This window comes from Cetorhinus maximus, chromosome 10 (genome assembly GCF_964194155.1).
Source record: "Cetorhinus maximus chromosome 10, sCetMax3.hap1.1, whole genome shotgun sequence".
NCBI lineage: Eukaryota > Metazoa > Chordata > Chondrichthyes > Lamniformes > Cetorhinidae > Cetorhinus > Cetorhinus maximus.
Genome location: NC_135888.1, coordinates 102,232,068 through 102,259,061, shown reverse-complemented (window position 1 = coordinate 102,259,061; position 26,994 = coordinate 102,232,068). Strand labels below are relative to the sequence as shown.

Sequence of the window (26,994 nt, the reverse complement as noted above, 5' to 3'; positions counted from 1 at the left end):
TCACTAATCCAATTTCAAATTATGGATCCTAATAATATGCCCACAACTGACGTCAGATTGCCTGGTCTATTGTTTCAGATTCACCTTTTTCATCAGTTATAAGTGTAACATTGGCTACTGCCAATTCCCCAGTAGAATTCACACATTTAAGGAGGATTGAAAAATTGTTATCAGAGCTTCTGCAATTCCCTCTCTGGCTTTATTTTAACATCCTGTAGAGCATACTATGAGGACTCACGTGATTGTCCTTGCTAATTATTTCCAGAAATTCCTTTTCTACATGTCCTCCTCCAATGTATCAACACTCTTTCTTCCACTATCACTTACAGATGTAAAAATATAATACCTGTTAGGCCTTCATCCTCTTTCAAAAGCAAAATACTGTGGATGATGGAAATGTAAAAAGAAAACAGAAAATGCTGGAAATACTCAGCAGGTCAGGTAGCATTTGTGGTGAGAGACAGTAAATATTTCAGGATGATAACCTTTCGTCAGAAATGGTATAAGGTCATCTGCTTGAAATGTTAAATCTGTTTCTTTCTCCACAAATACAGCCTCACCTCCTGAGAATTTCCAGCATTTTCTGTTTTTATTTTAGAAATCACTTCTTTGTTCAATGGTGCTATCCTCGGCATCCTTTTTACTACTAATGTGCTTATAAAAGTCCCATTTCTTTCTACATTATAAGCTGTCCTTTTTCTCATGCTCATTTCCAGCCTTTCCAATCTCTCTACTCAGGTTTTCTTTAATATTATTAGCTCTAGTTTCATCTCAGCTTGTCTTTAGGTTGAGTTTAGTTTTAATCAATTTATTTACATATTGCTATCCTTTGAGGAATTTAACTAGTTAGTACTCGAGCCATCTTAAGTTTGAAGATATTCCACTGCTGATCCATCAGTATGTTTGTTAACTTTTCTGTCTAGATAATTGATCTCTTATCACTGTTACTGTTTCCAGTCAAGCATTCTTTTCTTTAATTCTTCCTTATCCTTTCTCATTTTTATAAAGAACTGTGTTGGGGTCACATTTGCCTATTATTCCCCTAATTGCTTCCACTTAATTTGTTCCACTTAATTTCTCAGAACTAAATCAAGTGATATTCCCTTGCTTGTTTGAATTTTACGGGGCTTTGGGGTGGGGGGGGAAACGGAGGCGGTATTGCTTGCCCCCACCTGATAGAAAAATCAGTTGTGAGCCAACCGAATTTAAATAGATGCCTCCTATGGGCACAGGGCACCCCCAGCTTCCTTCCCACCTTTTCATCCGAGATGGTGAAGTAGCAGACTGAAATCTTTTGTTTGCCTTCTCATGTATTATTGCGGTGGGGGTAGAAACAGGCCTTTGACTGGCCGTTAATTGGTCAGTTAAGGCCTCAATAACCTCAGGGCTGGTGGCGGCAAAATACTGCGGATGCTGGAAATCTGAAACAAAGACAAAAAGTGCTGGAAAAACTCAGCAGGTCTGACAGCATCTGTGGAGAGAAAGACAGAGTTAACGTTTCGAGTTCGTATGACTCTTCTTCAGAAGTAAAGAGAAGTAAAAATATGGTGAAATATATACTGGGGGGTGGGACAGGTGAAGCCAGATAGAAGGCCAGTGATAGGTGGAGGCAAAGGAGAGATTGTAAAAGATGTCATAAACAAAAGGTCGAAGGGGTGTGATGGTGGTGATACTGGTTAAAGGAGGTGCTAATGGTGACATTAAGAGTAGAAAGCAGAATGAGCAAGAGACAGATGGACCTAGCGGGGGTGGGGTGGGGGGAGGGGACAATGTGGGAAAAAAGATTGGAATAGGCTAAAAGGTGGGGATAAACAATGAATAAAAATGGAAATAAATTTAAAAAATATAATAGTCATAAAAATAGGTGGGGAAAAAAGTATATATAAAAATTAAAAAATAAATATTTGAAAAAAGTGGGATCAACAAAAGGTGAGGATGGAGGAGGGAGTTCATGATCTGAAGTTGTTGAACTCAATGTTAAGTCCGGAAGGCTGTGAAGTACCTAATCAGAAGATGAGGTGCTGTTCCTCCAGTTTGCATTGAGCTTCACTGGAACATTGCAGCAGGCAGCGGACCTCGGGCACCCATAGGGAGGAGGATAGAGGGCTGTTAATCTTTGGAATTCACTACCCAAGAGAACAGTGGAGGCTGAGTCCTTGAACGTAATCAAAGCTGAGTTTAGACAGATTTTTGATCCACAAGGGAGTCAAAGGTTATAGGGGCAGGCTGGAAAGTGGAATTAAGGCCACAACAAAATTAGCCATGATCTTATTTAATGGCAGAACAGGCTCAAGGGGCCAAATGGTCTACTCCTGCTCCTATTTCTTATGTTCTAATACACTAAGTAAGTGGGCAGGAAGGTGAGCTATATGGTTTATGACCATGTTCATTTGGTGATTTTTCTTTCATCCCTTCTGTTATTTCTCCTCAAGGTTTGCTGCTCTCAGTATACTAGAGATAGCAGACTACTGTGTATGAAAATTGTAGGAGAAAATCAGCACTCTGTGGTCTGTTGGGACACTGCAACTTCAGATAATGTAATAAATATCATGAGACCGCGTAAAATGTGGCACAGGAATGAAATAAAGTATATGAAAAAACAGAATTACAGGAAAAAATGTAATGGGACATGGGCAGCAGAAGAAAATAGGGAGTGTTGTATTGGCCGCCTGTTAGATTCATTGCCTGATCTTCAGATCCGCTGAAATCAAAGAAAATGAATATTAGGCAATGCACCTAACAGGCATCAATAGTGTTACCAACCATTCTGAACTTCTGGCAAAGGTGATTTTCTACCTCATCAAGTCAGTGAGGTTTTTTCTCTTGTTGTAACATACAGGGGTAATCTCATCAAAATATTTTTAAAATAGTTTAATTCCAGACTTTTAATGGGTGCTATAGCAAAGTCTGAAGCACCAATGTAGCTATTAAAAGAAGGCATGTCTGGTATATATAGAAAAAAGCATTGTAAATAATAGCCATAGTCATAGAGGTTTACAGCACAGAAAAAGGCCCTTTGGCCCATCGAGTTTGTGCCGGTCAAACAAGTACCTAGCTATTCTAATCCCATTTTCCAGCACTAGGCCCATAGCCTTGTACGCCATGCATCGCAAGTGCACATCCAAATACTTCTTAAATGGTATGAGAGTTTAACAGATTCCCACCACCCTCTAGGTGAAAAAATTCTTCTTTGCATCCCTTCTAAACCACCTATCCCTTACCTTAAATCTATGCCCCCTGGTTATTGATCCCTCCACCAAGGGGAAAAGTTCCTTCCTGTCTACCCTATCTACGCCCCTCATAATTTTATACACCTCAATCATGTCCCCCCTCAATCTCCTCTGCTCCAGGGAAAATAACCCCAGTCTATTCAATCTCTCCTCATAACTAAAACTCTCCAGCCCAGGCAACATCCTGGTAAATCTCCTCTGCACTCTCTCGAGTGCAATCACATCCTTCCTATAATGCGGATTCCAGAACTGCATGCAATACTCTAGCTGTGGCCTAACCAGGGTTTTATACAGTTCCAGCATAACCTCCCTGCTCTTATATTCTATGCCTCGGCTAATAAAGCCAAGTATCCCATATGCCTTCGTAACCACCTTGTCTAACTTTCCCGCTACCCGAAGGGACCGGTGGACATGCACACCAAGGTCCCTCTGATCCTCAGTACTTCCCAGGGTCCTACCATTCATCGTGTATTCCCCTGCCTTGTTTGTCCTGCCCAAGTGCATCACCTCACACTTATTCGGATTAAATTCCATTTGCCACTGATCAGCCCACCTGACCAGCCCTTCTATATCCTCCTGTAATCTAAGGCTATCCTCCTCACTATTTACCACCCCAACAATTTTCGTGTCATCAGTGAACTTACTGATCAACCCTCCCACATTCAAGTCTAAATCGTTTATATATACCACAAACAAGCAAGGAACCCAACACCGATCCCTGTGGAACCCCACTGGACACAGGCATCCAGTCACAAAAACACCCCTCGACCATCACCCTCTGCTTCCTGCCACTCAGCCAATTCTGGATCCAATTTACCTAATTGCCTTGGATCCCATGGGCTCTTACCTTCATTGTCAGTCTCCCATGTGGGACTTTATCAAAAGCCTTGCTGAAGTCCAAGAAGACTAAGTCAAATGCATTGCCTTCATCTACATACCTGGTCACCTCTTCAGAAAATTCAGTCAAATTGGTCAGACATGATCTCCCCTTAACAAAACCATGCTGACCTACTTGATTAATCCTTGCCTCTCCAAGTGTAGATTAATTCTGTCCCTCAGAATTGCTTCCAATAGTTTCCCCACCACTGAGGCTAGACTGACTGGCCTGTAGTTCCCTGGTTTATCTCTTCCTCCCTTCTTGAATAACGGTACCATATTGGCTGTCGTCCAGTTCTCTGGCACATCTCCTGTGGTCAGAGAGGTATTGAAAATTATTGCCAGCGACCCTGCTATCTCCTCCCTTGCCTCATTCAACTGCCTGGGATACATTTCATCCGGGCCTGGAGATTTATCTACTTTTAAGCCTTCCAGGCGACTTAGAACCTCCTCCCTTTCTATGCTAATTTCTTTAATTATATCACAGTCCTTCTGCCTGATTTCCATACCCATGTCATCCCTCTCACTTGTGAACACCAACACAAAGTATTCATTTCGAACCCTACCTACGTCTTCTGGCTCCACACACAAATTACCACCATGGTCTGTAGTGGGCCCTACTCTTTCCCTATTTATCCTCTTACTCTTAATGTATTTGTAAAATAACTTTGGATTTTCCTTTATTTTACCTGCCAATGTTTTTCCATGCCCCCTTTTTGCACTCCTAATTTCCTTTTTATATTCCCCCCTACACATTCTATACTCCTCTAGGGCTTCAGCTGTTTTGAGCCCTCAGTATCTGCCATAAGCCTCCCTTTTTCTCTTTATCCAATCCTGTATATCCCTCGACATCCAGGGTTCCCTGGATTTGTTGGTCCCACCCTTTGTCTTTACTGGAATATGTTGGCCCTGCACTCTCCCTATTTCCTTCTTGAATGAGTCCCTCAGCTCTGACGCAGATTGACCTAAAAGTAGCTGTTCCCAGTCCACTCTGGCCAAATCATATCTGATCTTATTAAAATTGGCTTTCCCCCAATTTAGAACTCTGATTTCTGGCCCATCCTTGTCCTTTTCCATGACAACCTTGAATCTAACGGAGTTATGGTCACTATCTGCAAAATGCTCCCCCACTGATACCTCTACCACTTGCCTGGCTTCATTCCCTAAAATTAAGTCCAGGACCCCCTCTCTTGTAGGACCTTCTACGTACTGGCTTAAAAAGCTCTCCTGGATGCATTTTAAGAATTCCGCTCCCTCTAAACCTATCACACTATGACTAACCCAGTTAATGTTGGGGAAGTTGAAATCCTCCACTTTACCCTATTACTTTTACACTGCTCTGAAATTTGCCTACATATCTGCTCTTCTATTTCTCTCTGACTGTTTGGCGGCCTTTAGTACACTCCCAGCAATGTGACTGCTCTTTTTTTGTTTTTAAGTGCTACTGCTACTTTTTTGTTTTTAAGTTGTAATAAGTTCAAATAATATTTTGCTTACTCTACACAAGAGACATTCTTATTGCTCTATAGATCAACAGATGCTACTACAGAAAGGAGCAAATAATGTAAACAACTGCTCTACTTACAGAGAATTGGGTCGGATCAGTTTCACTGCAGGTGCCTCAGTGTCACAAGGGCCCAGGCTCTGCACACTTTGCTGATAAGTTTTAGAATTAGATGAAGCATTCACAGTAGGGATGAACACAGACTCGGCACTAGAGTTTGTAATGTTGTTCTGCTTCTCTGTCAAGATAAATGTATTTTGTTTAAATTTGATGTATCCACCTAATTGACAAAATATTGCACAATATTTTCCAACAATTGCTTTCACTAAAAATTATAAGAAAAGCTTAGCCCAACGAGTTTCACCTTAACAATGGGTCTTTGAATAGAAATTTCATCAATTTGATATTACTAACTTGCCTATCTACTTCCCTTGCATTGTCTAAAACGTGCAGCATACATGAACTGGACAAAAACAATCAACATCACTAGCTGAACATGCAACTACCTTCATAGGCAAAGGCTTTTACCCCTCCCAGCAGCACTGTACTTAAACATGCAAACAATACCCACTCTGCATCAGAGAATGAAGACTTTCTTTTTTTTCCACAGGACATGGCTAGGCCAGCATTTTTATTGCTCATCCCTAACTGCTCTCAAGAAGGTGGTGATGAGCTGCTTTTTGAACCACTGCATCCCATGTGGTATGGTACACCCACAGTGCTGTGTGGAAGGAGTTCCAGGACTTTTACTCAGCAACCGTGAAGGAACAGCGATATAGTCAGGATGGTGTGTGGTTCAGAGGGGAACTTGCAAGTGGTGGAGTTCCCACATATCTGCTCCCCTTGCCCTCCTCGGTGATAGTGGTCGGGGATTTGCAAGATGCTGTTGAAGGAACCTCGGTGAGTTGCTGCAATGCACCTTGTAGATGGTAGACACTGCTGCCACTGTGCGTCAGTGGTGGAGAGTGTAAGTTGGAGGTGATGGATGGGGTGCCAATCAAGTGAGCTGCTTTGTCCTGGATGGTGTCAAGCTTCTTGAGTATTGTTGGAGCTGCACTCATCCAGGCAAGTGGAGAGTATTCCATCACACTCTTGACTTGTACATTGTAGATGGTGGACAGGCTTTGGGGAGTCAGGTGGTGAGTTACTCGCCACAGAATTCCCATCTGGTGACCTGCTCTTATAGCCACAGTAATCATCTGGCTGGTGCAGTTTAGTTTCTGGTCAATGGTAACCCGGATGTTGACAGTCCTTATTTCTGCTGCTGGTCCTTATTTCAAACCCAAGTTAAAGAAATACAAGGTCATTGCTTGGTTATTCCCCCAAGAAAATTTGACGTTCATTCATTTCTATTTTGCTAGACATACAATGCTTAAGACACATACATATTAAAACAAATTCTAAAAGAATATAAACCTGAACAAGACGGAGACTCAGACAAGATTTCACAAATTCCCCGTAGATTCTGACATTATTGAGGAAAAAGTGTGAAAAAAATATAAACTAGATGAAGGTGCAAAGGGAATGGAAAAATATTGTTGAGTCACTGCCATTTCCTGGCAGCCAATAAAGTACACAGTTGGCAGATGCCTGAAAATTAGCAACCAGCTGGGATTTTTGCCCCATTTCACCTGAGGAAGTGTAAGGAAAACAAATTCTAGCAACAGTAAAACTGAGTTCTGCAATTTTTCCATTTAGTATTGACACTATAATTTCACTTTTGCCAGACTGGCAAAGCTAGCACACAACATAAGCTCACCGATATTGGCAGCACAAGAGGTGTTCCGAATGTGGAACAATAGTTCCTCCCCTAATTTTTACACGCTGATACTACTTGTCCAGAGAATTAAATCTGTAGCATTCTTGACTGGGGTGCACAAAACCTGACAGGACATTCTTAAATGACTGCAGTTAAAGGAAAATGCAGACGGGAGGATTCAAGACACTTCTGCAACAAGGCTCTCTTTGCTCCTCCAGAGTTGCACTAAAGATAGATGGTCCTTTTTGCAGCTAACTGTAACACTTCCATAATAACAACGGTGCCAGTTGAATAGTGGGAAGTCACCAACCAAGTCAACACTGTCTTTTAGGTCTGTTGTAATTGAAAACAGGGAAGGTATTCCCAGTATCAAGGGCAATGGCAAATTTGCCTTTCACTTTTGCAGGCATCACTTGTGGACTCAGAGCATGGCACAAAACAAAGCTGCAAACTACTGCAATCTTTGAGAGGTGTAATTTTAAAATCAGCTGCGCGCCGGCTGACCTGTCAATGGCCAATTGAGGCCATTGACAGATCAATTAAAGTAATTAGTGGACTTGCCCGTCCAACCTTAAGGTTGGCGGGGAGGCCAGGGGCCCCGCTGGGAAGTAGAACCCTCATCCACAGGCGGGATGAGGTTTCATGTAGGGTTTTAGAAATGTTAATAAAGTTTTTTTTGGAAATTATGAACATGTCACATGAGGGGACATGTAAGGGAATGTTTTTCTTCTATTTTTAATATTTTTGAAAGTACAGGCAATTTCCCTGAGCAGCACTTAACTTCAGGGAGATGAGTGTGTTCTTTCATGCGCATGCGTGAAAGAGCGCACTCTTGCTTTTAGGCAATCCCCTCCCGTCCGCACAGGAAGTACATAGAGCTTCCCTGCGGATGTGACGCTGGGCGGGCCTTAATTGGCCCGCCCACGTAAAATGGCGCTGCACCTCCGATCGGGGGCGCCAATCAGAAGTGTGCCCGCACGTGCCCGCCCATCAACTTCCCCCCCAAAGGGGGGAAAATTCAGCCCAAAGTCTCTTTTTCGATCGTTGAATATCTTCTCTGTTGTGCATTCAGCTTCCGTGAAAAATACCCTATCAGTTTTTCAATTCCAGCGTCATCTTCTTGTAACAGTACAGCCCCAATGCCTATATTGCTTGTGTCAATGGCCAACATAAATTGCTTGGCACAATTGGGTACTGCCAACACTGAAGTCGTAGTTAACACAGTTTTCAAACTATCAAATGATTTCTGACACTCCAGTGTCCATTCAAACTTCTTGTTCTTTTTTAATAGTTCAGTCAGTGGAACAACCACTTGGCTAAAATTTGGTACAAATTTCCAGTAAAACCCACTCATGTCCAGAAATCTCAAAACTTCTTGTTTTGTCGGAGGAACTGGTGAATCCACGATAGCTTTGACTTTCGCATCTCTCAGAGCCACCTTACTATTTCCAATGGTATGGCCTAGATATGTAACTTGTGCTTTTGCAAACTCACTTTTAGCCAAGTTCATCGCCAAATTAGCTTCTTGTAGTCAAGTAAATAATTCTTCCAGATGCTGTAAGTGCTCCTCCCATGTCTGACTGAAAACAATTAGATCATCAATATAAACCGCACAATTGCTTAGACCCGCAATTACTTTGTTTGTCGGTCTTTGAAATGTCGCAGGTGCATTCTTCGTACCAGATGGCATGACTTTGAACTGATACAGTCCACGAAAGCTGATATCTCCTTTGCCCTCTCCGACAATGGTATTTGCCAATATCCTTTTAGCAAGTCAATCTTTTGCAATAAATTTTGATTGTCCTACTTTCTTAATGTAATCCTCCAACCGTGGTATGGGATATGAATCCGCTTTTGTCACTCCACTCACCTTTCGATAGTCCACACACAGTCTTTGTGTTCCATCCGGTTTCGGTACCAGCACACTCGGTGAAGTCCAGTTACTGCAACTAGACTCAATGATATCATTTTGGAGCATGAAATCAATTTATTTTTGTACTTGTGATAACTTTGCTGGATTTAATCTATAAGGTTGTTGCCTCACTGAAGATGATATTTCTATACATACATCATGTAAAGCTAAATGTGTCTTTCCCAACTTATTTCCACAAAAAGGTTTGTGTGACTGCAATAGCTTTTCCAAATCACTTTGACACTTGTTTGGAAGGTAACTCAATATTTCATTTAAATTTTCAAGCACCCACTCATTATCCAATTTGATTAGAGGAAAGTCATTTTCAGAGTCCTGCACTTCTATCTCTTTCTCATCATCCACCATCACTGACACCTCTTTTTGTTCCTCTTCCCTGTCAAAGTACTTTTTAAGTATATTTACATGACACACCCTCTGCATCTTTCTTCTATCTGGAGTATTTATTAAATAATTTACTTCACTCAATTTCTTTTCAATCCTGTAAGGCCCACTAAATCTTGCATTTAAGGAATCCCTTAGTACTGGTAACAAAAACAGTACTTCCTCGCCAGAAACAAAACTGTGAATTTTAGCCTTCTTATTGGCTTTCACTTTCATCACTTGCTGTGGTATCTTTAAATGTTCCCTAGCCAACTCAAATACTCTGTTTAACCTTTCCCTGAAATTTGTTACGTAATCCAGGAGAGTAGTTTCTGAATTTTGACCCACCAATTTCTCATGAATCAATTTCAGTGGTCCCCTTACCTCATGATCATAAATTAGTTCAAAAAGGCTAAAACCAGTCGATGCATTAGGAGCATCTCTAATAGCAAATAACAAAAATGGAATTCCTGTATCCCAATCCTGTGCATAATCAAGACTGTATGCTCTTATCATAGTTTTTTAAAGTTTGATGCCATCTTTCCAAAGCACCATGTGATTCAGGATGATCGGCTGTTGACTTAAATTGTTAGATCTCCAAACTGTTCATTACTTCCTTAAACAGCTGAGACATGAAATTTGACCCCTGATCTGATTGTATTTCCATAGGTAAACCATATCTTGTAAAAAATTTAATTAACTCCTCCACAATCTTCTTAATTATAATATTTCTTAAAGGTATAGCTTTAGGAAACCTAGTAGACACATCCATTATTGTTATAAAATACTGATTTCCGCTTTTAGTCTTAGGGAGGGGTCCTACACAATCAGTCATGACCCTAATAAAAGGTTCTTCAAATGCTGGTACTGGGATTAAAGACGCCAGTTTAATCACTGCTTGAGCTTTTCCTGTTACTTGACATATATGACAGGTTTTACAGAATTTGACTACATCCCTATGCAATCCTGGCCAAAAAAATACCTCTGCATCTTTTCCTGTGTTTTCCTAATTCCTAAATGTGCCCCCATTGGAATTCCATGAGCCATCCTCAGAATCTCATTTCTATAGCCTAATGGGATAACAATCTGATGCACCTCCCTCCAGCTTTCATTTGCTGAAACATGATCCGACCACCACTTTCTTATCAATATATTCCCTCAAAGATAACAACATACTGGAATACATTTTGCTTCAGTTTCTGAATAAGCTTTCTGATATAACTGTTTTAATTGCAAATCATTTTTCTGTAACTCCGCTAACCTTGAGTTAAACATTTCGACTGAGCTGTCCTACATTCCTTCCTCCTGAACTATGTTATCAAATACAGTGCCAGCCAATTGGATTTCAACACCTTCTTCTTGCCTCTGAACTGCCTGCTTATCATGTTTGTCTTGTTCTTCCCTATGGGCTTTTGATCTCATTATAACACAAGCAGGAAACAATCCAGGATGTTCCTTCTGTAACACCTCTGTTGAAAACACTTCTACAGGCTGCTCAACTACCACAGACATCACCCACATTTGCGATCCAACTATATCATTACCCAGAATAAATTGAACCCCTGCAATGGGCAATTTTTCCACCACTCCAACTATAACTTCACCCGTCTTCCATCTGCTCGTTAAATCTACCTTTCACAATGGAATAGATTTAGCATCTTCATGGACCCCACTTATTATTACCTTCTCCTGTAACACTCCCTTTGAACAACAAATATCACTATCCCACAACATTAAGGATTGACTAGCTCCTGTGTCTCTTAAAATTTTAACATCTTTACCTACTCCACCCTGTACACAAAAAATATCTTTAAACATTTCTGCAACCTGCCTCTAAGAATTCTCTTGAGCAAACTGTGAACACATTCCCATTTCTTTACTTTTCACAGATTCTCCCTGTTTCACCAGTACACAAACCAGTAGTTTCTCCTGTGCCTGAACCTCAGAACCCACAGTACTTTTACTTCCAGAGCTTTTCTGTACCCCAATAATTCCTACAAATTTTTCCTGCAACCTCCAACATACTGATTTCATGTGCCCCACTTTATTACAATGAAAACACCTCAATTTTCGAATGTCACTTCTACCTTTTTTGTACCATCTGTTGCACTGTGACCCAAAAACACCATCTAGAACAGGGATGGCTCTTACTGTAGAAATTGAGGTTACCACAGTGTGAAGCTTTCACCCTACAAGAATCTACCACCTTGCCCCATGAGGCAGTTTGCAGTGCACATATATATCAAGCAAATGGGAAATGTTAAAAGTGACAACTTCATTGCCTTTTCTGTGGAACTAGGTATCAGAAAAAACTTCCTGGGAACTTCCAGCTATTCCTTCTCTTCCCTGAATACCTACCTTCCTTTCACCTTCCCACTTTTTATCCTTTTCCAATTTGAAAGCATGACAGAAAAAAGGTTTAGCTCTACGAATTAACTCATAATCATCAGCTATCTTTGCTGCTTATCTTGCAGAATCAACCCTCTGTTCCTCCACATGAGTTCTCAGTACTGAAGGGATTGAATCTTTAAATTCTTCCAAAAGAATGACTTCTCTAAGAGTTGCTGGAAGATGGAGTACAGTGAACAGATGCTTAGGCTTCCAGACAAATGCTTTCTACTGCTAAGGGATTTCTGAACAGAATCATCAGCCATGGATGCAGATGCTAGTCTCAGTCCTGAAGAAATTATTTTCCAAATGTATTTTCCACTTACAAAACTGTGGGTAGTGTGGGCCCCTGCATAATGATGCATCACATTGGCTTCCTGGTTAAGAACCATGGATGTGAATAATCATGTTTTTGTGGTCAGATACCGTCTGAAATGAATGGATATAAACCTCTGTTTATTTAGGCACAGAGGTTGGAATAAGAATCCTGATACCTATATAGTTGCCGTCTGTGAGACTCTGCACTTGATGAAACACTACCATTTTATGAAAGCACTGCCTCAGCTGATACCTAGTTCCACAGAAAAGGCAATGAAGTTGTCACTTTTAACATTTCCCATTTGCTTGATATATATGTGCACTGCAAACTGCCTCATGGGGCAAGGTGGTAGATTCTTGTAGGGTGAAAGCTTCACACTGTGGTAACCTCAATTTCTACAGTAAGAACCATCCCTGTTCTAGATGGTGTTTTTGAGTCACGATGCAACAGATGGTACAAACTCTGTGATGATCTTTCTTGGGAAACAAAGATGACAAGGTTAAGTCTCCTCTAACATGTCTAGTAATGTATGGAAGGATTTATAAACATTGGTCCAGGGTAGTGATTGGTGCTGATAAAATGTCTCGGGTATCATTGCACCTGCATTGCTACTCCCTCATGATCTCACATTCATCTAAATCACGCAGCAAATTCAGACCCACAAAGAAATTCTCATCCTCATTGCTTTGTACAGTGCAATTTAAATGTTAGCAGCATCCGAGACTATTGAAGGAAAGTGATGCCAAGCTATCAGTTTCTCTGCATGTCTGTTCTTCTGGTCCTCTTCCTTCATGACTGACCCTTTTTCTTTGCCCTCACATTTGTCCTCGATTTCTTCCTTGCTGCCATGTCAGTTCCTCATTTCTCTCCCTCTGTGAGCTGGAATGCATTCCACAAGAGGGAAATGGAAGAACTGAAGTAAATTCAAAATTTTAAAAAGGGAATGAGTACATACTTGAAGAGAATAAATTTGCAAGGCTATGGGGAAAGTGTGGGAGTGTGACTAATGGAATAGTTCTTTTACAGAGTCAGCACAGGCATGATGGACTGATTCGCCCCGTTCTATGCTGTAAGATTCTATGGCCCAGAATCTGTGGTTATAATGGCTGCCTAAACTGTTGGCATTCACCATTATTACTATGCAATACAAACATTCGTATGTGCGCAGATAAAAGTGGAAATTCGTAAGTTGCCACCAGTGATATCATGTTCCTCCACAGGGTGCACTTTTGCAGATTTTACAGATACAATCAACAAAGAATCAATGATTTGATATGTACATAAAACTTTTTATGCAATATTGTACGTCAAAACTAATGAAAAAGTTAAGCCATATTAAATAAGATGTAACAGAGTTTTTAATGACGTACTAAGTCATAATTTCTGAACCACCTCTCTGACCCTGAAAAACTAATTTTTGAATCTTGAGAGCCAATCCTGCCAATCTATGTTAAAAATTTCATAGATTTTTTAAAGTATTTTTAAATGTTTATAATACTTTAGCTTCTACCTTAACCTCATGCATATACCCCATTTTTAGTTTGCTCTGTATAAAATGATTAAAATAAATGAATGATAATCATTGCTTTTTACTTCCTGGTTTGCTGTCTGAGAGAATTCTTTGGCTCAGCCTGCTTGATGATTTTTACTGTTCTTGTTGTAATGGATAAATTGACAGCACAGAGCCCACTAGATATTTGTGGCCATCTTTCTGAGGTTAGCGATAGGCACTGTCCCTTCACTGCTGACCATAAAGTGCAGCCTTATAATTCTATTCAACAGAACCAACTACTGCATGGAGCAAAATGAAACTAAAATCTATTCCCTCCCCCAAAAAAGACTTTTACCAGAACTAAACCAATAATCCCTTTTTAAGAAGCCTACTTGAACATGCTTGGGTCCAGGACATCCATGTTAATTTGATATCAGCAAGATGCACAACATGGATGGAGACTCAGACACAGGGGGCCGTATTTTACATTCACCCGCCAACGGCGGGTCTCACAGCCTGAAGTCGGTGGTGCTCCAACTTCCGGGTTCACTGTGCATGCACTATAATGCGCTAATTGTCACCAATTAGCAGCAAGGGTGGGTGACAGACGGTTATCACGCCCAATGCGGTCCAGAAGGCGGGAGTTAGGCTCTGAAACTCTCTGCCATGACCTGGAACCAAGTCAGGTCAGATCTTTTAAAGGGACCCTGGTCAGCATACAGTGTCAGGTGAGCCCTAAAGGAATCCTGAAGGGAAAGGAAGTGTGGATCAGAGAACATTATGTTCCTTTGCACTGCATGAAGGTAAGTTCATGTTAATGATTACTTATGTCTATTTGCAGCCTCACAATGAGCTATAATTGAATATTTCAGCAAGTTTACCAGCTGCAGACATTCAAGATTTGTGCATTTATGCTATCTTTCCATTCTTAGATGTCTGCCCCATCGGAGCAAGAGGAGAGCAGCTCCAGAAAGAGCAAGGCTGCCCCCAGGTTCACAGAGATGGTGTTCAGTGCACTCCTCCTTGCAGTGGAGGCTCGAGCTGATCGTCTCATCCCGAGAGGTGGCAAAAGGAGGGACCGCGAGTTGTGTGGGGGGAGCTGGCCGAGCATGTCTCAAGTGTGGACGCGGTCAGGCAGAGCTGGAGTCAGTGCCAGAAGAGATTCAGTGACCTTGTGAGGTCGGCAAGGGTGAGCATGACATCAGTATGGACAAGATGTTTCCAATGTGAGGCACGCCTAAAAAGTAAATACAGCGGGTGTATCATGTACCCAGCTCATCCACAGTTACATGTTTGCACAGGCGCACAGCTTTTTTTAATCATGCCATGGATCATTCCAACCAGTTATGAATCAGGCAGCCCAAAAATTGCAAGCTGCAAAGCCGGAACAAAAAGCAGAGAATACTGGTAGAAGTCAGCGGGTTTGGCATCATATGTGCGGAGGGAAACATAGGGAGCCGTTTGCAGTGATGATCAATTCCTCTAAGCTCTGAAGAGGAGTCATGGGTACTCGAAAGTTTCACTCGGCCTCTCTCTCTCACTCTCCACAGATGATGATCTGATTATATCTACCAACAATCCCTGTGTGTAATTCTTTTTTTATTTTGGATGGTGGTTGGTTGGCATGATGACATTCACCCAACTGAGAACAGGCTTCAACCGGCCATGCGCCCATCTGATAATGTTGCTGAGACATTTGAGTACTTGAGAGTGTTAACGCCAACTCTATGTCCAATGTTTTCAGGAGAATCAAGCTAAGAATGCCAGTGAGCACTCCTGCACCGGTGATGGAGTCGCGAAGCTCAAGATCCTCACCGCATTTGAGGTACAAGCGCTGTCCCTCGTAGACATGCAGAGGTCAAGGATCATAGGCATTGCTGAGATTGGAAGGCGGCCTGGTTCTGTCGGGGTGGTTTAGGTATCATACTGGGTGATAGGATAATATGATCACTGTGATTTGAAGGTGCATTGGCAGAATGCACGGTGTTTGGTGCTGGGGTTGCACACTCGGAACACTTAGCAAGCGTCATCAGAATCTTCGTTTGTGGGATCATAGTTTCTGCAGAGTTAATTAATGCATGTCTGGCCGGGTTAAAGTTTATCTGAGTTGAGATTTATGCGTGATGCTTTTAGTAATGTGATAACTGATGACCCCCCCACCCCCAAATTAATTCTGTTCCTTACAGGAGGAGCCTCTTCAGCGCTGCCTCTGTTGGAGAATATTAAAGAACCTCTACCCTCCTCCGAGGAACAACCCTCGGAGGGTGCACAGTCACGTGCTCTCTTGGCACCCATCGCAGATACTGGCATTCCGGCAGGGATCAGCACATTGGGCAGGAGTGATATATGCACTGGTGAGGGCACGTCACAGTCACAAATGCAGCTCCTGGAGAGTGTGGTGGAGCAGTCCTCGGGCAGTCGGAGGAGTGCCCAGGCTGAGCTACAGTCCGACTTTGAGTCAGATGATGAGCCTCTGAAGTCATCTGTAAGGCAGCAGATGCTGGATGTGCAGCGCAAAGTCCATGAAGATATGGCTGGTATACAAGAGGGGTTGTGTCCTCTGGCCCGGACTGTGGAACTGCCCATCCAGGCCATGTGCACTGTGATCACCCACTCTTCGGAGCACCAAGCCTCCACCATGGATAGCTGGCGACTGTCCTGGAGAGGCAAACCTAGCGCACTGCAGATGCAATTGTCAGGATGCGCTTTGACTTGCACACCAATATTAACTGGGACAGTTTTAGTGTGCAAGGTAGGGAGGGAGCAAAATTCTTAAGTTGCATCCAGGAGAACCTTTTTAGCCCAACAAGGGATGGGGCAGTTCTGGACCTAATGTTCGGAAATGAGACCAGGCAGGTGGAAGGTGTATTGGTAGGGGAGCTTTTTGGAGATGGTGACAATAGCTAAGTTAGATTTAGGATAATTATGGAAAAGGATAAGGTTGAGCCAGAAATAAAAGTTCTAATCTGGGGAAAGGCTAATTTTACTAAGAAGATATATGATTTGGCCAAAGTGGACTGGGAGCAGCTACTTGCAGATAAAACTGTGCCAGAGCAGTGGGAGGCATTCGAGGTAACAGCGAGAGTACAGGGCAAATATGTTCCCGTAAAGACAAAAGGAGGGACCAAGTCTGGAGAACCCTGGATGTCAAGGGACATAAATGTTAGGATTAAGGAAAAAAGAGAAGCTTAAGGCAGATACCAAGGGCTCAATATGGCAGAGTCCCTAGAGGAGTATAAAAAGTGCAGGGGGGATCTTAAAAAAGAAATTAGGAAAGCTAAGACAGTGCATGAGAAAGCATAGGTGGGTAGAATAAAGGAAAACCCAAAGGAGTTTTTTAAATATATAAAGAGCAAGAGAATAACTAGGGAACGAGTAGGGCCAATTAGGAACCATAGAGGTAATGTGTGTGGGGGCCCGGAAGCCGTGGGTACAGTCCTCAATGAATACTTTGCGTCAGTCTTCACAATGGAACAGGGTGACGCAGGTATAGATATCAGGGCGGAGGACTGTGAAATATTAGAGGAAATTAACATAGAGAGAGAGGAGGTACTAGCAGGTTTATTGGTCTTAAAAGTGGACAAATCCGCAGGTCTGAATGAGATGTATCCCAGACTGTTGAGGGAGGCAAGTGAAGAGGTATCAGGGGCCCTGGCAGTAATTTTCAAATCCTCTCTGGCCACAGGTGAGGTGCCAGAGGACTGCTAATGTTGTCCCATCATTAAAAAAGGAAGGGAGGATAGACCAGGAAATTACAGGCCAGTCAATCTATCCTCGATAGTGGGGAAGTTACTAGAAAGAATGCTGAGGGAAAGAATATATCTGCACTTGGAGAGACATGGATTAATCCGGGATAGACAGCATGGATTTGCTAAGGGAATGTTGTGTTTGACAAATTTGATCGAACTTTTTAAGGAGGTAACCAGGAGTGTTGATGAGGGTAATGCATTTGATGTGGTCTACATGGACTTTAGCAAGGCTTTTGATAACGTCCCTCATGGCAGACTGGTCAAGAAATTAAGAGTCCATGGGATCCAAGGCAAAGTAGCATGTTGAATCCAAAATTGGTTGAAAGGCAGGAAGCAGAGGGTGATGGTAGAGGAATGTTTCTGTGACTGGAAGTCTGTTTCCAATGGGGTTCTGCAGGGCTTAGTGCTGGGGCCCTTGCTTTTTGTGGTGTACGTAAATGATTTGGACTTAAATGTAGGTGGTATGATCAAGAAGTTTGCAGATGTCACGAAAATTGGTTGGGTGGCAAATAGTGAGGAGGATAGCTGTAAACTGCAGGAGGATATCAATGGACTGGTCAGGTGGGCAAAGCAGTGGCAAATGGAATTCAACCCGGAAAAGTGTGAAGTAATGCATTTGGGGAGGGCTAACAAGGCAAGGGATTACACTATGAATTGTAGGACCCTGGAAAGTACTGAAGATCAGAGGGCCTTTGGTGTGCATATCCACAGATCCCTGAAGGAAGCAACACAGTGGTCAAGAAGGCATGTGGGATATTTGCCTTTATTGGCCGAGGCATACAATACAAGAGCTGGGAGGTTATGATGAAACTGTATAAAATGCTGGTTAGGCCACAACTGGAGCACTGCGTGCAGTTCTGGTCACCACATTATAGGGAGGATGTGATTGTACTGGAGAGGGCGCAAGGCTGATTTACCAGGATACTGCCTGGGCTGAAGGGTCTGAGCTATGAAGAAAAATTGGATAGACTGGGGTTGTTTTCCTTGGAGCAGCGAAGGTTGAGAGGGGACCCGATAGAGGTGTATAAGATTATGAGGGGCATAGATAGGGTGGATAGAAAGGCACTTTTTCCATTAGTAGAGGGGTCAATAACCAGGGGGCATAGGTTTAAAGTAAGAGGTAGAAGGCTAAGAGAAGAGTTGAAGAGAAATTTTTTCACCCAGAGGGTGGTGGGAGTCTGAAACTTAATGCCTGAAAGGGTGGTTGAGTCTGAAACTCTCATAACATTTACGAAGTATTTAGGTATTCACTTGTGTTGCCATAGCCTCCAGATCTATGGGTCAAGTGCTGGAAAATGGGGTTAGTGTAGCCAGATCTTTGTTGACTGGCGCGTACACGATGGACTGAATGGCCTCCTTCTGTGCTGTAAATGTCTATGAGACCATTGCCCTGGCTCTGAGCTCAGGGACTCAGGCCCAGGGTGACAGGAGAACTGGGAGCCTGGCCGTCCACCCAGCTCCTGCAACCTTACTGGCTGGCAGGGAGGACTAACTGGTCCTGGTGGCGGGGGATGAGCAGCTGCAACCTCCATCTGCAAGTTCCTCTCCTGGCACTTGTAAGGGGGGCAGCATCTCCTCCATCTAACAGCCATTGACACAGACCTCAACCAGTGCCGTGGCAACTAAAGACTCACATGCATCTGTGCAAAAGTCTCCTGAATTAGCCAGCACTTCAAGGCCTAAGCCATGCAGAGGACATCCGCCAAAGTCATCCAGGGATAGGGGTGTGACAGATCAGACGCCTCTCTCCAGTGCAGCCGCAAGTGAGGGGGAAGCACTGCGCCAGAGCACATGTAAACGTTTCTGTGATTATTCACAAGACTCACAATGAGGGACACAATGGTGAGATCTATCAATGACAATGTTTTTTGTTTGTTAATCATTCTCATTGAACTGCATTTCCTCATCCATATGTTCTTTTTCATAGCTGGGAGATGTGTCTGTGGGTGAAGATAGAATTTGAGGGAGGGCTGAAGTACATATATATTCCTCTGGGTTATTGGAGAAGTGTGGCTTGTGAGGGCTTCAGGAGTTGCTCATTGTAATTGAGAGATGGATGGGGACCTTTCTTCTCACCTATGCGACGTTGGTGTTTGGCAGGGCTCTACACAAACCACTGTTGTATTAAGGCTTCCCTAGTCTCACGGCCATCTGCCCATTTGCGGCAAAGCACATGCACTGTGGCATTGCCATGTTCCCCTGCCTCCTCCTCACCTTCATCCTCAGATGACTGCTCCAGTTTTGGATCTCCTCTTTGAATAGATATGTTGTGGGGGACACAGCAGACCACAACCATCAGAGAGACCTGTGAGCAGGAGTACTGCCAAGGGCCTCCTGGCCTGTTCAGGCATTTTCAGAAGACCAATGGTCTTCTCCACAATGGCCCTGGTGCTGGCATGATCATCATTAAACTGTCTCTCTCAGTTCCTGGGACCCTCACAGGTATCATGAGCCATGTCTTCAGAGGATAACCCTCATCTTCCAGAAACCAACCTCTATTGCATCAGGCCAGTGAAAAGAGCCGGTATTTGCAAATTCCTAAGGATGTAAGCATCATGGCTACTGCCTGGAAATCTGGCGCACACCTGATCGGTGTTTGTGGTCGCACACAAGCTGAACATTGATTGAGTGGAAGCCCTTTCAATTGTTGAATGCACAGGGCTGCCCCGCAGAAGCCTTAATGGTTACATGGGTGCAATCGATGGCTCCCTGCATCCTGGGGAAACCAGCAATTGCTGCAAATCCTGAGGCCCTCTCCATCTGGCTTCGGAGATCGGCAGTGAAAGCAATGTAACTTCTGGTCCTCTGGAACACTGCATCAGTAAAAACCTTGATGCCGTGGTGTGCTGCCAGCTAGGTTATCCTGCCAGGTCCCCAGATAGTGCTTGAAAGGAATCTGTAGCGAATAGGTTGTGCACCACTGTCACCTTCAGGGCGATAGGCATCGAGTGGCCCCCAAGTCTGTTTGACGCAATCTCTCCAGAAAGGTGCTCGTAAGGGACTTGACAGTTGCTGGAGAGAATCTCAGTCTTCTTTGGCACTGAGTTTCTGTCATGTCGAGGTAGCTGGAGTGGTGCCTGTACACCCTCGGTGCTGTGTAATGTCTTTGTCGCCTGCAAGGAGCCACTCCAGGCTCTGCCTGACCATCGGGGCCTTGTTCTAGTCCATCCCCATCCTGAGACGTCACCGTCCCGAGGATGTTCCTCTGATCCCTAGCTCCTCTCACCCTTCTCCTCCTCCTCACTGGAGGTTGTGCCTTCTAAAGAGACCATGACCCCCATATGTGTAGGAGAGATTACAGCACTCACGGGTTGATGGAGAAATTGGAGGTTTCTGAAGACCCCTCCCAATGAGAGGACATTCTAAAGGTAAAGATATATAATCCAAAATTTTGCATGGCCCACTTAAATGAGCACTCCTTGCAACCACAGCCTTCTGAACTGCAAGGCTAAGACTCCACTCTCAGCTTCAGTTTAAAAACCCGCCCTATCAAGCCTGCCCTTAAAAACACAAGTTTCACACTTGAGGTGATTCAGACCTTGAAAGCATTTTATTGCCTTCTGCCCACATTATTGCACTTTGCACGCTTGTTAATTGCCTCAATAGGCATTTAAACGGGCATTTAAATAACATGGGTGGGTTCCTGACCTTTTGACCTGTCCATGCATGGTATTATCTAAAACAAGCGTGATGACATCGGGAATGTCGCCTGATGTCATCGTGCCTGATATTACGCTCTGCAAAGCAGGGAACGCTCCCGTTCATGGAGCGTGAAATTCAGGCCAAGGTTCAGACATGGGTCCAATTCAATTCAATTCAATTGCACTTGAAGATTATAAAGAGTCCCGTACATGCTGGTAGCCTGCCTCTTCTTCTAAACTCATCAAGTAGCAATAAATTACCCACAGGCTGAACTTTGCAAAGGTAGACCATATCAATGAAGCAATAATGATGGAAAATTATGCATTCCGGGATACCTGAAATAATTCAGTTTCAACAGATTTTTAAACATGTGCATTGTCAGCAGAAAACATTGACGAAAACTTACATTTAACAGGGAATTTAAAACCTTATAAAACTGTGAGAACTACAAATTAGCTCTACAGATTATTTCACAAGACTCATGTCCTAACAGATCATTTGCCTGCTAGCTGTAACATTCTATATTTCCAGCAGAATTGGTGATTTACCAAATAAACAGAATTTTTTATGAATCCACAAAAGGATGTTTTTATTTTTGTAATTGTTAAGATAACTTCCTTATTCAGTGGAAAAGGCAAAATTCCAGAACCCAGGGGATCATTTTTGCAGTGTCAGAGGGAAAGTGCTAGTTGATGTCCATCAACTCAATTCCACACAAATTCTTCAGGAGTGCTGAAATGAAACTTTGTAAATAAATTTTCCCACTGAGGACATTTGCCTGTTGAAAAAAGGTGAATTCATTGCCAAGGAATTAATTAGAACAAAACAACACAGGTCAGGTACAGAACAGGAACTTGAAACTTTTCTGCAACAAAGCTCCAAGCTGTCAGCCATATTGTCGGCCACTTCATTATGTACACTGAAATCTTCACTTTATGGACACTGTGGCAGCAGTTACTTGTAACTGGTACAGATGGGATGCTGTAAAACTGAAAAATCTTTCATGGGCAGAGCAGTACAATTAATGATCCAATAATGAACAGCAATGGAGAAATCAATCAGAAACAAGTTTGTTTCGGCAGAATTTAATAAGTTAGGTCATAACAGCTGTTCAGATGCAATATCCAACATAAAAAGTTTAGAGGATCAAAGGTAAGCTTTTTAAAAATCTACAATAATAGGGCAGCTGGTGCATGCAGAATGGCTACTTGTTTATATACCCAAGAGTTGTCAATGTCGGTGGACGTCTACCCCAAATCAATTTGCTCCTTTAAGAAAAGGAGAAAGAAATGCAGAGCAGCAATAGACTTAAGGAAAGCTAAGGATAAAGACAAGTAATTTGGTCCATCTAAGTTTATTCATCTATCATACAAATATACAGATGTTAATGGGCTTACTTTGGAGAAAATGACAAGTGCTGTTCTCAAAATTGCTGGTATTGTGCACCATTAGAAAAGATGTAGAGAGCAGCAACAGTAATGACTGCAAGTCCAAGAGGATGAGGAAAGATTTATAAAGTTCAATCCTTACAGTATTGCAATAGGTGGTTAATGGACGAATTAGGGAATCATAGGATCATTACAGCACAGAAGGAGCCATTATGTCCGTGCCAAATCCCTGAAAGACCTACTCAGCTAATCCAACTCCCCAATTTTCCCCATAAACCTCTAAAAATTTATTCTTCAGATGGCTATCCAATTACTGTTTGAAAGCCATGATTGAATTGCCTCCACCACACTTAAAGGCAGCTCATTCCAGATCCTAATCATGGATGCATAAAAGGAGTTTTCCTCATGTTGCCTCTGGTTCTTTTGCCAATCGTCTTAAATCAGTGTTCTCTAGTTCTAACCCATCCACCAATGGGAACAGTTTCTCCATATCTACTCTGTCCAGATCCTTCACGATTTTGAAAACCTCAATCCTCTCTGTTCTGAATCTTCTCCTCTCTTAAGGAGAAGAGCACCCACTTTGCCAATCTTTCATCAGAACTGAAGGCCGGGACTTTTCATGCCCACTGATCATCCACTCCACCTGCCGATGGCGAGCCGCGTTTCCTGCCATCGGATGTTGGGAACCTCATTGTAATACATCAGCATATCATTACAAGGCCAGCCTGTCGGAATCATCTCCCCACCCCGCTGGATTGTCTGCCCACATCAGCGTGATTGCGCTACGACATGTTTCACAACAGCATATAAAAAGCGTGCACTTGGTGGGCTGCACCTTGAGGGGAACTCGGAGGCGAGTACATGGGAATGTTGCGAAGTGCTCACCCGGGTTGCCTGTTAGACTTCAAAGTTGAGGCACATTAGGGGTGCAAGGGCTGTCCTGTGCTTGGGGCGACTTGGGGGCGGGGGGGGGGGGGGGCAATGGCTGCCCTGCGTTTGAGGCAACTTGGCAGAGAGGGGTGGGCAAGGGAAGCAGCCACACATTAGGGAAACCTTGGATAAAGTGACCACTCCTCCGCAGCTGAGTCAGTTGAGGCGAAGCCACAATGATATGATTGGAAACAAAAATAAAAATACCTGGAAAAACTCAGCAGGTCTGGCAGCATCTGCGGAGAGGAGCATAGTTAATGTTTCGAGTCCGTGTGACTTTTCAACGGAACTAAGTAAAAATAGAAAAGAGGTGAAATATAAGCTGATTTAAGGGGAGGGGGGGGGGGGGGGGGGGGGGGTGGGTGCTGGATAGAGGGCCAGTGATAGGTGGAGATAGCCAAAAGATGTCATAGACAAAAGGACAAAGAGGTGTTGAAAGTAGTGATATTATCTAAGGAATGTGCTAATTAAGGGTTGAAAGCAGGACGAGCAAGGTACAGATAGCTCTAGTGGGGTGAAGGGAAGGGATCGAAATAGGCTAAAAGGTAGAGATAAAACAATGGATGGAAATACATTTAAAAATAATGGAAATAGGTGGGAAAAGAAAAATCTATATAAATTATTGGAAAAAAAAGGCAGGGGGGGGGGGATCGGAAAGGGGATGCGGATGGAGGAGAGAGTTCATGATCTAAAATTGTTGAACTCAATATTCAGTCTGGAAGGCTGTAAAGTGCCTAGTCAGAAGATGAGGTGCTGTTCCTCCAGTTTGCATTGAGCTTCACTGGAACAATGCAGCAGGCCAAGGACGGACATGTGGGCATGAGAGCAGGGTGGAGTGTTGAAATGGCAAGCGACAGGGAGGTCTGGGTCATGCTTGTGGACAGACCAAAGGTGTTCTGCAAAGCGGTTACCAGGTCTGTGTTTGGTCTTTCCAATGTAGAAGGAACCGCATTGGGAGCAACGAATGCAGTAGACTAAATTGAGGTAAGTACAAGTGAAATGCTGCTTCACTTGAAAGGAGTGTTTGATTGTGATATGATTGGAGTCGGGCCTCCAGCTTATCTGCCCACTCAAGCAACGCAGAGACATCAAAGTGCCACCAAGTTCTCCACAGCTTTTCATGCCTCGGGCACAGGCAACAAACTAATGAGTGTTTTTGTGGACAGCAGAACAGTTGGATGACTGGACACATTGTACAATTTCCTTGCATGGAGCAGTCACTGGTGGAGTCGCTCAAAGCCCCTTGCAATGGCATCATCCCGGTTTGGACTAGTCTCCCCCATGGTTCAAGCTAACACTGCAGCCTTGCAGCGTGGGTTAGGAGAATGCCTGTGCCTGAGCTGACAGCACAGCATGCAATCTAATAGGCAAAGCTGCCACCAATCGGTCAGGTGAAGTGGAGCGGAGGTGGCTGGGGTTTTGGGCAGCCATGCAGCGCACTAATCTCTGGCCATCCAAGTGGTGGCCAGCACTCTCCGGGATGAGTTAAGGAGCCTTCAGACTTAACCAAGTCAGGTTCTTAGTACACCCATGCTAACCCATCTCTCTTTCATCCTGCAGGAGGAGTACATTAGGAGCCTGGCTCACAGAGAGCGAAGACGACGGAGAAGAGAGCGACTGGTGCGCTTGGCTGCACAAAGAGAGGAGCAGCACCCTCTGAATAAAGGGGCGGCTGGGGCTCCCATACACACCGCCGAAGAGCCACAGCGAGCCGTCGCTGGTCGGCGCCTACTAGACCTAGGGTCTACAGACGCCACCTTTCATTGCTGCAGATGATGGAGAATCAGTGTCACTGAAGACTGCGCATGTCTAGGGAACTGGTCAGTCACATCTGCCAGCTACTGCAGGATTTGGCGACATGGGGGCATGGAAGGCATCCATTGCCAGTAGGGCCCCACAGGTGACCACTGTGGGATATCACAAGCCTCCATCCACAAATGCATCCATGAGGTCATGGAAGCCATCTTCACGAGGGCATACAACTTTGTGCATTTCGCCTGGGACCAGGACAGCCAGGATACGAGAGCGATTGGATTTGCCCAGATCTCGTGTTTCCCACAGATGCAGGGTGCCATCGATTGCACTCACGGGACACTCAGATCTCCATCGCAACAAGCGATTAACTATGTCAACCACAAGGGATTCCATTCGCCAAATGTGCAGCTGGTGTGTGATCACCACAAACGCGTCCTCCAGGTCTGCACACGGTTTCCATGGAGTGTGCACGACTCCTACATTCTCAGTCAGTCACAGATCCTTAAATAAAAAGAAAAATACCTGGAAAAACTCAGCAGGTCTGGCAGCATCTGCGGAGAGGAACACAGTTAACGTTTCGAGTCCATATGACTCTTCAACAGAACTAAGTAAAAATAGAAAAGAGGTGAAATATAAGCTGGTTTAAGGGAGGGGGTGGGACAGGTAGAGCTGGATAGAGAGCCAGTGATAGGTGGAGATAGCCAAAAGATGTCATAGATAAAAGGACAAAGAGGTGTTGAAGGTGGTGATATTATCTAAGGAATGTGCTAATTAAGGGTAGAAAGCAGGACAAGCAAGGTACAGATAGCTCTAGTGGGGGGGGGTGGGGTGAAGGGAAGGGATCGAAATAGGCTAAAAGGTAGAGATAAAACAATGGATGGAAATACATTTAAAAATAATAGAAATAGGTGGGAAAAGAAAAATCTATATAAATTATTGGAAAAAAAAGGGGGGTGGGGGGGGCATCGGAAAGGGGGTGGGGATGGAGGAGAGAGTTCATGATCTAAAATTGTTGAACTCAATATTCAGTCCGGAAGGCTGTAAAGTGCCTAGTCGGAAGATGAGGTGCTGTTCCTCCAGTTTGCGTTGAGCTTCACTGGAACAATGCAGCAGGCCAAGGATGGACATGTGGGCATGAGAGCAGGGTGGAGTGTTGAAATGGCAAGCGACAGGGAGGTCTGGGTCATGCTTGCGGACAGACCAAAGATGTTCTGCAAAGCGGTCACCCAGTCTGCGTTTGGTCTCTCCAATGTAGAGGAAACTGCACAGGGAGCGACGAATGCAGTAGACTAAATTGAGGGAAGTGCAAGTGAAATGCTGCTTCACTTGAAAGGAGTGTTTGGGCCCTTGGACGGTGAGGAGAGGGGAAGTAAAGGGGCAGGTGTTGCACCTTCTGCGGTTGCATGGGAAGGTGCCTTGGGAGAGGGTTGAGGTGTAGGAGGTGATGGAGGAGTGGACCAGGGTGTCACGGAGGGAACGATCCCTGTGGAATGCCGCCGGAGGGGTGAAGGGAAGATGTGTTTGGTGGTGGCATCATGCTGGAGTTGGCGGAAATGGCGGAGGATGATCCTTTGAATGCGGAGGCTGGTGGGGTGATAAGTGAGGACAAGGGGGACCCTATCATGGTTCTGGGAGGGAGAGGAAGGTGTGAGGCCGGATGCGCGGGAGA

At 43.8% G+C, this 26,994-nt stretch overlaps 1 protein-coding gene across 6 annotated transcripts in view; it reads right to left on the bottom strand.

Moving 5' to 3' along the window:
- Positions 1 to 26,994, bottom strand: part of LOC144685895 (rho GTPase-activating protein 26-like) — a 272,264-nt gene that overhangs the window by 31,209 nt on the left and 214,061 nt on the right. For all 6 annotated transcript variants that reach the window (XM_078550900.1, XM_078550905.1, XM_078550903.1 and 3 more), the window contains one exon: positions 5,692 to 5,848. In XM_078550900.1, the coding sequence (XP_078407026.1) occupies positions 5,692 to 5,848 (157 nt within the window). The remainder of the gene's footprint in view (positions 1 to 5,691; positions 5,849 to 26,994) is intronic.